General features: G+C 39.6%; 1 protein-coding gene, 1 long non-coding RNA gene and 1 other non-coding gene across 4 annotated transcripts in view; 2 read left to right on the top strand and 1 right to left on the bottom strand.

Moving 5' to 3' along the window:
* Positions 1-13,860, top strand: part of LOC138842705 (uncharacterized) — a 65,545-nt gene extending 51,685 nt beyond the window's left edge. For both annotated transcript variants that reach the window (XR_011377493.1, XR_011377494.1), the window contains exon 3: positions 13,574-13,860. This is a non-coding gene — a long non-coding RNA (uncharacterized lncRNA). The remainder of the gene's footprint in view (positions 1-13,573) is intronic.
* LOC115858194 (U6 spliceosomal RNA) lies at positions 3,094-3,200 on the bottom strand. The gene has a single exon (XR_004041562.1). It is a non-coding gene; the product is annotated as a U6 spliceosomal RNA (small nuclear RNA).
* Positions 13,861-16,639: 2,779 nt separating the features above from the next.
* Positions 16,640-17,016, top strand: part of LOC115858161 (probable E3 ubiquitin-protein ligase HERC6) — a 43,284-nt gene continuing 42,907 nt past the window's right edge. The window contains 1 exon segment of the mRNA XM_070045520.1: positions 16,640-16,659. Within this exon segment, the coding sequence (XP_069901621.1) occupies positions 16,640-16,659 (20 nt within the window).

The raw sequence follows: 17,016 nt of genomic DNA, 5'->3' as shown, positions 1-17,016 counted from the left end.
AGAGTGGGCATCCTTGTTCTGTTCCTGATCTTAGAGGAAAAGCTTTCAGTTTTTCACCATTAAGTATGTTGTTAGCTGTGGGCTTATCATATATGGCCTTTATTATGATGAGATGAGTTCCCAACTCTTTGTTGAGAGTTTTTTTTAATCATAAATGGATGTTGAATTTTGTCATAAGCTTTTTCTGCTCTGTGGAGATGATCATATGGTTGTTATTCTTCAACTTGTTAATTTGATGTATCACATTGATTGATTTGCAGATATTGAACCATCCTTATATCCCTGGGATAAATCCCACTTGATCATGGTGTATAATCCTTTTATTTTTATTTTATTTTATTTTGGCCATGCCATGTGGCTTGCAGGATCTTAGTTCTCTGACCAAGGATTGAACCTGGGCCACGGCAGTGAAAATGCCAAGTCCTAAACACTGGACCGCCAGGGAATTCCTATAATCCTTTTAATGTATTGTTTTTGTTGAAGATTTTTGCATCTAGGTTCATCAGTCATGTTGGCCTGTAATTTTCTTTTTTTGTGGTATCTTTGTCTGGTTTTGATATCAGGGTGCTACTGGCCTCATAGCATGAGTTCAGAAGTATTCCTTCCTCTGCAATTTTTTGGAATAGTTTGAAAAGGGTAGGTGTTAACTCTTCTCTAAATGTTTGGTAGAATTCACCTGTGAGGGCATCTGGTCCTCGACTTCTGTTTGTTCGGAGTTTTTAAATTACTGATTCAATTGCACTGCTGGTAATTGGTCTTTTTATACTTTGTATTTCTTCCTGGTTAGTTCTTGGGAGACTGTACATTTCTAGGAATTTGTCCATTTCTTCTAGGTTATCCATTTTATTGGCATATAATTGTTCATCATAATCTCTTATGATCCTTTGTATTTCTGTGATGTTGGTTGTAACTTCTCCTTTTTCATTTGATTTTATTGAAATCTTTTTTTTTGAGGATTCTGGCTAAAGGTTTAACAATTTTTTTTTTATCTTTTAAAAGAACTAGTTCCTAGTTTCATTGACCTTTTCTATTTTTTTAAGTCTCTATTTCATTTATTTCTGCTCTGACCTTTTTTAAAAAATATTTATTTATTTATTTATTTGGCTGCACTGGGTCTTAGGTGCAGCATGTGGGATCTTTAATGGCAGCATGCGGGAACTTTTATTTTATTTTTTATTAATTTTTATTGGCATATGGTTGCTTTACAATGTTGTGTTAGCCTCCACTGCACAACAAAATGAATCAGCCATACACATACAGATATCCCCTTCCTTTTGGACTTCCCTCCCATTTAGGTTACCATAGTGCATTAGGTAGAGTTCCCTGTGTTATGCAGTATGTTCCCATCAGTTGTCTATTTTATACATAGTATCAATAATGTTTATGTGTGAATCCCAGTCTCCCAATTCCTCCCACCCCACCCCTTTCCCCCTTGGTATCCATACATTTGTTCTCTACATTTGTGTCTCTATTTCTGCTTTACAAATAATATCATCTATACCATTTTTCTGGATTCCACATATATGCGTTATTATACGATATTTGCTTATCTCTTTCTGACTTACTTCACTCTGTATGACAGTCTCTAGGTCCATCCACATCTCTACAAATGATCCAATTTCGTTCCTTTTTACGGCTGAGTAATATTCCATTGTATATATGTACCAAATCTTCTTTACCCATTCCTAAATGTCGATGGACATTTAGGTTGCTTCCATGTCCTGGCTATTGTAAATAGTGCTGCTATGAACATTGGGGTGCATGTGTTTTTTTGAATTATGCTTTTCTCTGCGTATATGCCCAGTAGTGGGATTGTTGGGTCATATGGTAGTTCTATTTTTAGTTTTTTAAGGAACCTCCATACTGTTTTCCTTAGTGGCTGAATCAACTTACATTCCCACAAGCAGTGTATGAGGGTTCCCTTTTCTCCACACCCTCTCCCACATTTATATTTTTTGATGATAGCCATTCTGACTGGTGTGAAATGATACCTCATTCTAGTTTTGATTTTCATTTCTCTAATAATTAGTGATGGTGAACATCTTTTCATGTGTTTGTTGGCCATCTGTATGTCTTCTTTGGAGAAATGTCTATGTAGGTCTTCCACCCTTTCTTTGATTGGGTTGTTTGTTTTCTTGATATTGAGCTGTATGAGCTGCTTGTATATTTTGGAGATTAATCCTTTGTCAGCTGCTTCATTTGAAAATATTTTCTCCCATTCTGAGGGTTGTCTTTTTGTCTTGTTTATGGTTTCCTTTGCTGTGCAAAAGGTTTTAAGTTTCAGTAGGTCCCATTTGTTTATTTATTTATTTATTTTTATCTCATCAGAAAAATCTTTATTGAGAAGGTACCAAGCTCACAGTTTTTCTAATATTCTAATTTTTGCTTGAAACTCTAATTTTATCACTGACAACAAAGACTGTCCATGGTTTTCCCTGAAGTGACAGTCTCACTTTGTTTATTTTCAAAACAATATCTGCCACAAGCCTGATTTTGAATAACCATGGTTTGTAAGTCAGTTCTTCTTTCAAGTAAAAATATTCCATGAATATAGTAGTTAATTCAGTTTGCACATCATACAGTTGCTTAATTGCTGTTCCTCAAGACAGTCTTCAAACTTGGGTATCCAAGAAATGTTTTTAATTGTACTTATCATTTTATGACACAGAATTTTTTTTAAAATTTACTTAAGGATAGAAACTTAATTACTTTTATTGCTTCATCAAAAACATAGTGATAAAAACTAGTACAGTTGGGTATTATCACCTTGATTTGTGGTAAGGCAATAGCAGTTTTACTCACCATTTTTTAAAATCTTTTTTATTTTTTAACACCTTTATTGGAGTATAATTGCTTTACAATGCTGTGTTAGTTTCTGCTGTATAACAAAGTGAATCAGCTATATGTATACATATATCCCCATGTCCCTTCCCTCTTGCGTCTCCCTCCCATCCTCCCTATCCCATCCCTCTAGCTGGTCACAGAGCACTGAGATGATCTCCCTATGTGATGCAGCTGCTTCCCACTAGCTATTTATTTTATATTTGGTAGTGTATATATGTCAGTGCTACTCTCTCACTTTGTCCCAGCTTTAAAAATATGGAATGATTCACGAATTTGCATGTCATCCTTGTGCAGGGGCCATGCTAATCTTCTCTGTATCATTCCAATTTTAGTGTATGTGCTGCTGAAGTGAGCACCCATTTGCTTATTTTTGTTTTTATTTCCATTACTCTAGGAGGTGGGTCAAAAAAGATCTTGCTGTGATTTATGTCAAAGAGTGTTCTTCCTATGTTTTCCTCTAAGAGTTTTATAGTGTCTAGTCTTACATTTTGGTTTTTAATCCATTTTGAGTTTATTTTTGTGTATGGTGTTAGGGAGTGTTCTAATTTCATTCTTTTACATGTAGCTGTTCAGTTTTCCCAGCACCACTTATTGAAGAGTCTGTATTTTCTGCATTGTGTATTTTTGCCTCCTTTGTCATAGATTAGGTGACCATAGGTGCGTGGGTTTATCTCTGGGTTTTCTATCCTGTTCCAATGATCTATATTTCTGTTTTTGTGCCAGTACCATACTGCCTTGATTACTGTAGCTTTTTAGTATAGTCTGAAGTCTGCGAGCCTGATTGCTCCAGCTCCATTTTTCTTTTTCAGGACTGCTTTGGCTATTCGGGGTTTTTTGTGTTTCCATACAAATTGTAATTTTTTTTTTTCTAGTTCTATGGAAAATGCCATTGGTAATTTGGTAGCGATTGCATTAAATCTGTGGATTGCTTTCTGTAGGATAGTCATTTTCACAATATTGATTCATCTTTGATTTCTTTCATCAGTGTTTTATAGTTTTCTGAGCACAGGTCTTTTGCCTCCTTTGGTAGGTTTATTCTCAGGTATTTTATTCTTTTAATTGTTTTAATTGTGGCATGTGGGATCTTTCAGTTGTGACATGTGGGATCTAGTTCCCTGATCAGGGATCGACCCTGGGCACCCTTCATTGGGAGCATGGAGTGTTAACCACTGGATCACCATGAAGTCCCTCTGCTCTGAAATTTATGATTTCTTTCCTTCTACTAACTTTGGGTTTTGTTTGTTCTTCTTTTTCTAATTCCTTTAGATGTAAGGTTAGGTTGTTTCTTTGAGATTTTTTTCTTGTTTCCTGAGGTAGGCTTATATCACTTTAAACTTTCCTCTTAGGACCGCTTTTGCTGTGTCCCATAGTTTTTGGATCATTGTGTACTTGTTTCCTTTTGTCTCCAGGTATTTTTAAGTTTTTTCCTCGATTTCTTCAGTGATCCATTGGTTGTTTAGTAGCTTCTTGCTTAGACTCCATGAGTTTGTGTTTTTTTCAGTTTTTTCCTAGTAGTTGATTTCTAGTCTCATAATCTGTGGTCGGAAAAGATGCTTGATATGATTTCAATTTCCTTAAATTTACCGAGACTTGTTTTATAGCCTAGTATGTGATCTATCCTGGAGAATGTTCCATGTGCACTCACAAAGAATGTGTATTCTGCTGTTTTTGGATGGAATGTTCTATATATCAATTAAGTCCATTTGGTTTAATGTGTCATTTAAGGCCTGTATTTCATTATTGATTTTATATCTGGATGATATGTGCATTGATGTAACTGGGGTATTAAAGTCCCCTACTCTTATTGTGTTACTGTCAATTTTTCCTTTTATGTCTGTTAGTATTTGCTTTATAAATTTAAGTGCTCCTATGTTGGGTCCATATGTATTTACAATTGTTTTATCTTCTTCTTGGATTGATTCCTTGATCATTATATAATATCCTTCTTTGTCTTTTGTAACATTCCTTATTTTAACGTCTGTTTGTCTCATGTAAGTATTGCTACCCTGGCTTTCTCTTTATTTCCATTTGCATAGACTACCTTTTGTCCAATCCCCTCACACTCAGTCTGTGTGTGTCTTTAGATCTGAAGTGAGTCTCTTGTGGGCAGCATAAATATGGGTCTTGTTTTTGTATCCATTCAGCCACTCTGTGTCTTTTGATTGGAGCCTTTAGTCCGTTTACATTTAAAGTAATTGTTGATATGTGTGTACTTATTGGCATTTTGTTAATTGTTTTTGTAGTTCTTTTTTGCTCCTTTCTTCTTTTTTTCTCTTCCCTTGTGATTTGATGATTCTCTTCAGTGTTGTGTTTGGATTCCTCTCTCTTTTTTTGTGTGTGTGTCTATTATAGATGTTTTTGTTTTGTGGTTATATAGTAATTTATATATTTGTGATTATTAGTAATCTATCTATATGTGATTATTTTAAGTTGCTGATATCTTAATTTCTAATTTTAAAAAACTCTTCATTTTTACTCTCCTTTCCTCATGATTACTGTTTCTGACATCATATTTTACTGAATTTCTATATTCTGATTTGACTTTTCCTGCATATTATAAACTAGTAATAGTTAAGGACACTAGTGTGAAAAAATTCTCATAAAACTTTCATGACACAATGATGAGCTCTCCTGATGAAATCTGTAATGGGAACAGCCTTCTATTTTGACTTGGCTATATTACTTTATCTTTTCTTTCCAAACTTTCATTATTGACACAGGGCTGGAGGGAGTGGGAAGGAAGAAAATGTCTGAAAATGGAGTATTTACCTGAAAAGCAACATTTCAAACAAGAAGAGATGGAGATAGTTAAATGATAAACTTAAGATCACTGCCCACTCTGTAGCACAAAGGCTGGAGAATAAGTTTATATAAGTTCTAGAAAATAAATGTTTTTGAATAGTCTGCGTTATTAAACCGTGACATCAGTGCCAACTTCATAATTTGTGGGGCCTAGTGCAAAATGAAAATTCAGAGCCACTTGTTCAAAGACTAGGAAAAAAAGGTCAATTAAAGGTATAAAATATAATTTTTTATAATTTTCTTCTACAATCTCTTTTTTTCCCATCTTTTCCTTTCAAGGGTAAAAATTTTAATTTTTGAGGAACTTCATACTGCTCATTTTCAGAGTCACATTAGAAAGCAAAATATTGTTCTCCCTTCATCCTAGAAATTAATAAGAAGGGCATACATTTTTTTGAAAAAAAAATCACAACTCTTGGAAGTTTACCACCAGCATCTAAAATGAACAAAAGAGAGAAAAAACATTTACTATGTATTTCAGATTTCTTTGGTGGGGGAGGTCTTCCCATGTGGTATTAATACTTCTTTCAGTTCCTATTACCAAAATAGTAGAAGCAGGAAAAAATAGAAACCTAGTGGTTTTGTTTTTTGGGTTTTTTTTTGCGGTACGCGGGCATCTCACTGTTGTGGCCTCTCCCATTGTGGAGCACAGGCTCCGGACACGTAGGCTCAGCGGCCATGGCTCACGGGCCCAGCCGCTCCGCGGCATGTGGGATCTTCCCGGACCGGGGCACGAACCCGCGTCCCCTGCATCGGCAGGTGGACTCTCAACCACTGCACCACCAGGGAAGCCCAAACCTAGTGATTTTTGCTGAAACCCACGAGGTTGCTCTCTTGGTCTGTGCAGACACTCCCAGTGTCTCAGCTTGCTGGAAGAAATTTGCTGACATTTTCCTTTTGTAGTTGTTTGTTTGGTGAAGAATAATAGTAAACATTCTAACATCCACATCTTGGTGATTAGTCTTCCACATTATTGCTTGGTTGGTTGTTTGGTGTTGGTGAGGTCACTTCCACAGTCTTTTTCAATTTGTCATGGTGTTTTTATTTGCTTAATGTTATTCAAAAAAATATATATAATTTTAAATTATTAGCATGAATTCTACCGTTCACCTTTACATTGTGCAACACCAGTTTTAAATGCAAATACAAACATTTAACTTGTATGCAAAATCATAAAAATTATGCACTTTATATTTTGTAGCTCTTATTTATAAGTGTGTTTCATCCTTATCAGAATAGTGGAAACACTGCCCCAAATTAACTCAACTGTTTTATTCCACTTCTTGATTCCCACGTGTTCTACCAACACTCTAATTTTGGCCTAATGATAAGGAAGGACTGGAAGGAAAAGGAATTATGGGTTGCCCTATCTTTTCTTTTCTTTCATAATTTAAACTCTTTATTAAATAATGCAGTTTCACTTTCCCCACATTGACTCTTTTCTTAATTTATTAGTTTCCCCAGTTACTTAGCTTTCAAGTGAACCCTCAAATCCCAGGAAAGACTTTATGAGCTGAAGTTTATCTAAATAAATTAGGGCTATAAACGAAAAAATTAGTCACTGAGAATCTCTAAAAATAATAGACTTCCTCCTCTACCACTCTTGAGACTAGATGGAAGCTTAACATATTCACAACTTAACCAGCTTAACAAAGTGACCCTCAAAATTATACAGGAAACCTTTTTTTTTAGTTTTGAAAGAATATAATATTTGATATTTCAGTGAAAGTATGAAAGTATTCATTATGGGGAAAATCAAATTTTGTTGGACTTTTCACATTTTTTTAATTAAAAAAATTTGTTATTGAAGTATAATTGATTTACAGTACTGTGTTAATTTCAGGTTTACAGCACAGCGATTCAGTTATACATACATATATATGTGTATATATATATGCATACATATATATTTTTTCAGAATATTTTCCCTTATAGATTATTATAAAATATTGAATATAATTCCCTGTGCTATATAGTAGGTCCTTGTTGGTTATCTATTTTATATATAGTAGTATGTATATGTTAATCCCAAACTCCTAATTTATCCCTCTCCTCACACCCCTTTCCCCTTTAGTAACCATAAGTTTGTTGTCTATGTTGTGAGTTTCTTTCTGTTTTGGAAATAAGTTCATTTGTATGGTTTTTTTTAGATTCCATACATAAGCAATATCATATAATAGTTGTCTTTCTCTGTCTGGCTTACTTCACTTAATATGATAATCTCTAGATCCATCCATGTTGCTGCAAATGGCATTATTTCATTTTTCATGGCTGAGTAATATTACACTGTGTGTGTGTGGGTAAGTGTGTGTGTGTGTGTGTGTGTGTATAAAACATCTTCTTTATCCATTCCTCTGTTGATGGACATTTAGGTGGCTTCCATGTCTTGGCTATTGTAAACAGTGCTGCAGTGAACACTGGGGTATACATGTACCTTTTCAGATTATGGTTTTCTCCAGATATATGCACAGGAGTAGGATTGCAGGATCATATGGTAGCTCTATTTTTAGTTTTTTAAGGAACTTCCATACTGTTCTCCACAGTGACGCCTTTTCTTTCTATATCAGCATTTTCAGCATAAGTGGTTGCCTAACACTGAGAACTAATGGGAGTGAGGAATGGTGTGGTAGGGTTTCTTGCTCCTTTGTGTTTCTTCGAATGCCATTGCCTTCCTTCTGTGTTGGAAGCCCAGTTCTTGCTCAAAAAGAAAGTGTGGCCTCTAGGGGCTATCAGTGTCCCTACTTACTACTCAGTCGTAGATGTAACATGCTTACCTTATACTAGCTTTGAGTCTCATTGAACACATTGAGCACATCATGGACCCAATGGGATTTTGTGCTCATGGGGCATCTTGAACACTATATGTGAACAGGGTGGCAAGAAATAGCAGACATATTGCATGTATCTCCCCTGCTCACTTGCATATTCCAGTGTTACATCAGACTGCACTTATAAAACACAAGTTCAAAGGTAAAGTTGTTAAAAATTTTAAGACAGAACATTAAACTAAGTGCAGGGCCTTCTGAGAGCAGGACCCTCTCAGTGTACAACACTGGTCACACACCCATGAAGCTGCCTTGTCTGCTGTATATGTTTGGACCAAACATCTCAAATTCCTTGCTGGTTGTAGAGAGACTGCTCATTGCCACCTAATAATCCTCTCCTTCCTCCTTGGTAACAAAATGCCAATTTTATTTGGAGTTGTAAGATGCTCAGCTAAAAACTACATTTTCCAGCATCTTATGCATCTACTTATAAACAAGTTTTGGTTAATCAGATGTCTGCAGAAGTCTTGCATGGGATTTGGGGGATAGCAGTCTCATTTCTACTTTCCAGCTGCTTAGAATAGAGTTGTGATAGCTAGAACTCCAGCAGTCACCTTGGAACGTGAGGCGACCTTGAAGGTGGAAGTTGGGTTCTCAGATGAAACGCATAGAAGGTGCCTGAGTCCCTGAAAAACCATGGAGGTGCCACAGGAGCCCTTGGCTACATATCTCAGGACTTTTTATGTGTGAGAGAAATAAACTTGTATCTTGTTACATCACTGTTATTTGGCATTTTAATTATATGCAGGCGAAACTAATCCTAACTTACAAGGAAAGCTTCACTGGTTCTCATAGGTTAGCCAATTAAGTTAAGCAGTGTTTTAAAGACAAACCTGGGGCAGTCCTCAAGTTGTTATTGTGTAACATGTTTAGAATACCCTGGCTTGAGTGGCAACGATTTCTAGGATTCAGAGGCACTTTTCCTCTTTCTTCCCAGTTCAGGACTATGTTTCGGAGCTCTGAGATTGCAGGTAGACTCCAGATAAACGCAGTGTTACGATGTAAGGCATTATGGCAGTGATATACGTGAGAGTAGGGTTTTGTCATTTTTTTCCTAAGTAATTTAAATACCAATACCTTACAATGAGCATGGGAAAGAAAATTATAAACATCCTTGTGGATATTTATAAGATTACCTATAGAAAAGAGATGTCAACCGTTACTACTTTGCCAACCATAAAAAATAGATGAACGTGTTGCCTAAGAGTAGAGGATCAGGTTGGCTCATACTGCCACCTAGAGATAAAATTCAAAACTACTACCTCTTATCTCTAAGGAGCCTGAAAGGTTAGGGTTTGAGCAGGCGGTTTCTTCTCCCACTGACTAGTACTGGCTCTCCTAATTGTCTTGTCCATTTGTGAAGAGTCACTGGATGACATTTTCGAAGGAGCCTTCCGGAGGTAGCTGGGATGGCAGCTAGAGTGTGATCATAAACCAAGCTAATACATGGGGTGCAGTCCATTTTCCATTTATCTGTCCCGTCTAAGGGCTGTCCTGGCTAAGTAGCATGGAGATGGGCTTTGAACTCAGAAGCATTGTGGGTTAAACAGAAGTGGGTCTAGGAAGACGATGGCAGAGGATAGCAATGGAAATGCTATACCCTTCCCTCTTCTCAGATGTCCTTCCAGCTGATCCTCAAGGATTGACCTCAGGCCCATTTCCCCTCCTCCTACCTGGTTTATTCTGCTTCCCTCAACCCCATGTGTTCCATGATGACCTTTTGTAAGCTCATCCTCTCTCTCATCCCCTTCCTAACATCCTTCTCACGTCACTCTGAGTCAGTGCTGTTTGGTGGAAAGAGGGTGGAGAAGGAGGCAAAGGTTGGGCAAAGGTGAAATAACATAGCCATACAGAGTGAAATCATGGGAGTGTGTACGTACTGAGGTCATCATTTGTTGTAGGAGCCCAGAAGGGGGTAATTGATGTTGTGGAGTCCAAGAAGAACTTCACAGAGATGAAGCATTTAAGACATACTATTTCTGTAAACAAATGGAGAGGAGGAAATTCCTCTTCTCAAGTGAACAAAGGGATGGATTTGGAAAAAATCAGGGAGGAAAAGGCAAGTTGTTCGTTGTGACAGTAGACAGAGAGAGAGAGAGAACAAGATATGTCTGTAATTGCTGCTGAAATGCAGCTGGAAACATCAAACAAGCAGATCATGGAGGGCCTTAAATTATACGCAAAGGATTTTGTGTGTACTATTTCTGTAGCAATAGGCCAACAACGATTAGAACAGTTAAGTGACATGATCAGAACTGTGTTTTCTGCAGATAACTCTTAGGAGAAAGTAAAAGATTGATTAGAGATGCCAGATATTAGAGATACAGACATGTGAGATGTTATTGCAGAAGAACTGAACCAGGGTAGGAGTGGTGAAGATATAAGGTGCATAGAAAATATGATTCTGATATGAGCCTGCATCCTTCAGCAACTAATTGATTCGGGGAGGATTTTGCAATGGGGAGAGAATATACGATGAATTGGAATTATCTAGATGGAAGGGTTGTGAGGATGCGCCATTAACCCAAAGGGGGCCCGAGAGGAGAGGTCAGGGACTCAAAAGTGTGCAAAAATTATTATAACAAACCTCAATTAAATGGACTTGCGATACCAGAAGGGGGAGCTCTCAAGCCCTGGACAATAGCAGAGCCCAGCAGGAAGAAAAAGGACTTCTCTGGCAAGGACTCAGCCAATGAAAAGCCATGGACTCTTAGCGCACTACGGGCCTCCCAACTTCCTTTTCCCTCTATAAAAGTGTTCTCCTTCTCTTGCCATGGGGGGATTTGCACATGGCTCACCATGAGTGCAGACCCCAGACTGCAATTCTTCGCTGATCCCAAACAAACCCACCTTTGCTGGAGAAATATATGGCATTCTATTTGTTAAAGGTCAACAGGTATGTTATAGTAGAAATTAAACAGGCTTTCTAGTCAAATTAGTCAATGTTAAAATCCTGCCACTTATATGCACGTATCGCCAGACAAGTTAGCAAAACTCTCTGAGCCTTGATTCCTCACCTACAAAATGGGAATGATAATACTGCTTAGTTTCCGTGACGGATGTAGAGGATCCTTGTTGCTTATCTCCTTGGCATCCATCCCCCACTTCTTCCAGCAACATGCCCAGCTTTCACTGGGGAATCTGCCTACTCCGCACTCTCAGAACGTGTGCTCATGAGAGATTCTTGCAGGCAGATCTGATGGGCTCAGGAGTGGACATGTGACCCAGATTGGGCCATTGAGAGCATCATGGCTAAACACCATGGCTTTTGTTTGTGAGCAGATTGTCTGCAGGCTGTGAAGCTGAGAGCTGGATATAAAGGTTAGAGCTGCTGTAACCCTCTTGCCACTTCAGAGGAGATTCTGGAATTGTGCAGTTACACTGCTTGCGGCCTGAAGATGAAGTCCCGTCAGCAAGAGGCAGAAGGAAGAGATACAGAGAAGTGGAGTCACTCGGACATTGTATAAGCCCTTGTTGACAGCACTTCCCCAAATCAGCCATGACGATGGACTTTTCAGTTATGTGACTGTCCGAAGAGGCTAAGTTATGCTGTGTGATAACAAACACCCCAAAGCTCAGGGGCTTACAACAACAAAGATTTAGTTCTCACTTAGTTACACAGGATGGCTGCAACTCTGCTAGGTTGTTTTTGATCTGGGACCCAGGATGATGGAGCAAGCTATGTTTGGAAAATCACCAGTTGTAATAGAGGGAAAAGAGAGTAGTAGGGAAAATAAGTACTAGCTCCTAAACCATCTCCCTGGAGGATGCTTCCTGCTTGCACGCCATTGGCCAGAACAAATTCACATACTCAAGCTTCATGCCATAGGGTGGAGAGGGGCAGCAAATATTTCTGAATAATGATAATGCAATCTACCAGTAAATTTCCCTTTTGCTTAAGCGAGCTGAGGTCATATTTTCTGTCACTTGCAGCCAAAAGAACCTTAACTGAGAAAAGCTGTTGAAAGAATTAAATTAGAAATTTTATATACAATAGTCAACACATGGTAGACATTCAGTAACTGGGAGCTACTATTTCCAAGCGCATGAACACAGATGAATCGGGGATTACATTTTTCTCAAATGTTCTCAATTTCTTTAATTTATTCACTATCTCACTAACATTTATTGAGTTCTTTTTATGTGACACACTCTGTGCTAGGTGGTGGGGACACAAAATGATGCAGTACATTTACAGTTTAGTTCTCCAGCAGATTTCATGTTAAAGAAATAACTTAATGTGAGGGCTCGGTGTCTTATGCCTAAGGAAAGTGGAAAACATTTAGGAAATTAGTATTCAGAAAAAGGTTACCTATGGTACCTAATGAAATGGAACCAGAAGTATGACCGATACTCATTTACTCACCACTCATCAACCCATTTGTCCAATACATACTTATTAGCCTCTACCACGAGCTAGACCCTCTTGAGGTAGAAAAGCAAATGACATTTATTCTTGTCTTTACTTAAAATATAGTAGTAAGGAGAGGTGAGCTGAGAGTATATAAATGGATGCTATAATAAGAAAAATAAAACGAAAATGCTGGTGATGGCTAATGCTGTCAGTCACCAATAACCTCCATTTGGCCAAACCTAAAGATCAACACTCAACCTTGCTCCACAAGCAACTGACAAGAGTTAATCATTCCCTTATTCTTCACTTGCTTACGCACACCGCCCTTCCTGGTTTTCCTCCTAAGATCAGTCCTCTGTTACATGCTTAACACACTTACCCCGTAGGTGATCTCATTCAGTCTTCTGGCTTTAAGTATCATCTCTACACTGAAGATTCCCAGTTTGATGACTGCCTCAGTGTCTCTCCCCAACTCCAGAATGATTGATCTTATTGCCTCCTTGTATAATAAGCGTCTCACAGTTATCACCAGACTGGACTGCTGATCCATCAGCCCCAAACTGGTGGCTCTCTCGGGGTTCCCACTCCAGTAAAGGGTACCACCTTTCACCCCAGTTGCTCAGGCCAACCTCGGAGTAATCCTAATCCCTTTCCTTCTTTCCTCCCACTTCCAATTCATCAGCCAATCTGTGGACTCTGACTTTTACAACATGTTGAATGTGATCATTTCTTCTCTCTCCCCCTCTAGGATATCACCTCAGTCCTGGACTCAGCCATCCTTCTATCCTGGGCTCTGACAGCAGCTTCCCCTAACTGGCTTTTCTGCTTCCGTCTTTCTTCTGTTATTTTCTACATGGCAGCCAGAATAATTCTTTTAAAACTAAAGTCAGATCATATCACTTCTCTTCTCAAAAGCCTCCAAATGCTCCACTTCACCCTGCGCGCTTAGATACGAGAATGACTCATTCCCTCATTCCCCGGGTCCCATTGGCTCTCTGCTCAAATGTCACTTCATCAGAGAGGTCTTCCCTGATATCTTACCAAAAAATGCTAGTTCCGGGCTTCCCTGGTGGCACAGTGGTTGAGAGTCCGCCTGCCGATGCAGGGGACACGGGTTCGTGCCCCGGTCTGGGAAGATCCCACATGCCGCGGAGCGGCTGGGCCCGTGAGCCATGGCCGCTGAGCCTGCGCGTCCGGAGCCTGTGCTCCACAACGGGAGAGGCCACAACAGTGAGAGGCCCGCGTACCGGGAAAAAAAAATAAATAAATAAAAATGCTAGTTCCTTCTGCCCTCGCCCTCCATTCCTTTACTGTTTTATTTTTCTTCACGTTGCCACTTGACATCATACAAAATATTTATTTATCTGTTTATAAATAGGAGAATGTAAGCACCATGAGGATTTTGCATTTCCAGTGCCAAAAACCGTCTAAAAAAGGGCTGGCACGCAGATGCTTTTATTAAGTACTCTAGGCATTATTCTAACACAATTTATTATCATTAGATTCGCTGTATTACTGTCCACATTTCACAGACGTGGTAGCCGAGGCACAGAATCGGGAAGTGACTTGCCCAGAGTCACAGCGCTCTCAAGTGGCTTAGCTAGGATGCACATTGAGGCGCTCTTCCTCCGGGGTCCCTCTGCTCCTCAACACTTGGCGCTCAGGTCCGACACCCGAAAGCCGTTCGCGGGGGGCGAGCTGGACGTCAGGGGGATGCCAGCGAAGGCGCGGCTCACCCAGCCTCCCGTTTCCTGGGAAGTCAGCGCGCACCCGTCCCTAGCCTTTGGGTGCCGCAGCTGGCAGAGCGCACAGATTCGGGCAGGCGGCTGGGCGCGGGAGCGGCCCGTACTTCTGCTGGGTCGCGGGCCGCCGGAGACGGGAGAACGGAGCCCCGCGCAGCCTTAGCGCAACGCCTCCCGCAGCCTGAGCGCAACGCCTCCCGTTTCGTTTTCCCGAGGCGCCTCGGCTTTCTTTCGGTTTCCAGTTGTCCCGTCTTCGAAAGGAAACTGAAAGTTGCGCTAAACTGCGCAGCGTTCCCTTGGACGGAGATGCCTTTTGGCACCAGTCCTTACCTCTGCGAATCTGTCTGGAACAGAGTGACCTTGCAAACGTGGTTTGTGGTTTGGACACCTGAAACTCCCTCAGAAATACCCTAGGGCGTCTTTTTTCTTCAGATTAAAAACATGTATAATAGCATTTTGCTATTATTGATTATTATATCAATAGAGACACAGGGAAAGAAATCGCTTATGATTCTAACACCCAAAGACAACTAATATTTTGATGCATTTTTTTTGGCCTTTTTTTCCTATTATACATTTAATCTTTATAAAATCATGTCATTATACAGTTTTATATATGCAGAATTTAACTCTAAATTGCGTTTTCGTCAAACATAATATCATGAACATATTGCCCTTTTATTATATATTTTTTAAAATAAATTTTAAATTGTTGTGTAACGTTCCAGGTTCTGACAGTACAATTCAGTTATTCTCCTCTTGTGGAAGTTTGTTTTTATCTCATCAGGGCCTTTTATAAATAATAGTATGATTGACATTATTGTAAGTAAATATTTGACCAAATTTCTGATTACTTAAAATAAATTCCAAAAGATGTGTCTGGAGGAAAAACTTCTCCTCTACCCTCTTAGTTCTTATACTGAGGGCCTGTGAACTAAACTGACAAAGACAGATTAACGAGAAAAAACCTTCCAACTTTATAAATATTTTATGTGCACAGGAGTTCACAGAAAAGTGAAACTCAACAAGTGGTTAGTCTTAGGAGCTTATATGCCATTTAACAAAGAACAGGGGGTTTGGGTTTTGAGGGATGATCAATTGTGGAGAAGTGTCTTTGAAATATATTAGGGAGGGGTTTCCCTGGTGGCACAGTGGTTGAGAGTCCACCTGCCAGTGCAGGGGACACGGGTTCGAGTCCTGGTCCGGGAAGATCCCACATGCCGCGGAGCAGCTAAGCCCGTGCGCCACAACTACTGAGCCCACGCACCTAGAGCCCATGCTCCGCAGCAAGAGAAGGCACGGCAATGAGAAGCCCGCGCACTGCAACGAAGAGTAGCCCCTGCTCGCCGCAACTAGAGAAAGCCCGTGTGCAGCAATGAAGACCCAACGCAGCCAAAAATAAAACAACTTAAAAAAAAAAGATAAAAGTAATGAACATCTTAAAAAAAAAAAAAAGAAGTGTATGAGGGAAACTAATGGAAGATAAGTGTTACTTTACTAAGGGCTGTTTATGCAGACTCATCTCAGTGCCAGCTCTGGTGATAAGAGGCATTCTTTTCTTCCTGGTATGGAAGGGGGGTGCACCTTCACAGGAGAAATTCATGCCAACTTCACAAATTTATGCTTTTAAGTTGATAAGGGGAAGGCAGAGAACTCTTTCTGCATCTGTTGATTCTCAGTTGCCTTCATCTCAAAGTCATCCTTAGGCCAAAGTGGCGTATTTTGGGGTGGCATATTCTGATCCCCTTCAGGTGGAAATTAGGGACAACGTGACACTTAAAGCCAAATTCTTCTCCAGGAAGAAGGTACCAGTTTCCACCTCCATGAGTATATGAATCTTTGGGAATTTTTTTATCGTTGCATAGTTTGCAAAGTAAATCATTGAAAAGGATAAGATCACAAGATTAAAAAAGAAAACTTAAGTGTTAAGAAAAACTTTACCGGTAATGATGTGCTTAACTTCAAACCTCCGATAATTCAGAGACAAATGCTTTGGGAGAACAGCTTGGATTGTCTTGTAGGGAAACGTGCTCAGGTTTTCATCTGTGGGCACATCTGGCCCATTGGGAGGCATGCTACTGCACTCTTCACTGTGAGTGCCTCTGGCATCTGCCTCTCACACTCAGGCAGGCTCCCTGCCCTTAGCAAAGGATGCACTGTTCTCACTCTCAGGGCTGGAAAGTCAGAGGAATGGAGGAGGGGTGATCCCATCTTCTCTCCTTTATCTGGCTGGGTTTTGACTCCACCCTCATAGAGAAATGTTAGGGCAGCAAGTCCTTACAGGTTCCCTCCTCCCCGTGCCCACCCTTTTAAATAGCAGCCGTATTCCCATAAGGACAGTGCCACACACTGAGCCTGTTTCCTTCACACCTTTAAGGTGGACCTTAGGCCTTGATTGAAAAGCCATTGGAAGAGATGGGAAATCCCAGTGACCCTTCCTTTTGAAGAA

Source organism: Globicephala melas, chromosome 5 (assembly GCF_963455315.2).
Source record: "Globicephala melas chromosome 5, mGloMel1.2, whole genome shotgun sequence".
Lineage (NCBI taxonomy): Eukaryota > Metazoa > Chordata > Mammalia > Artiodactyla > Delphinidae > Globicephala > Globicephala melas.
Note: the sequence above shows the minus strand (reverse complement) of the source record. Positions and strands in the feature narration are given on the sequence as shown.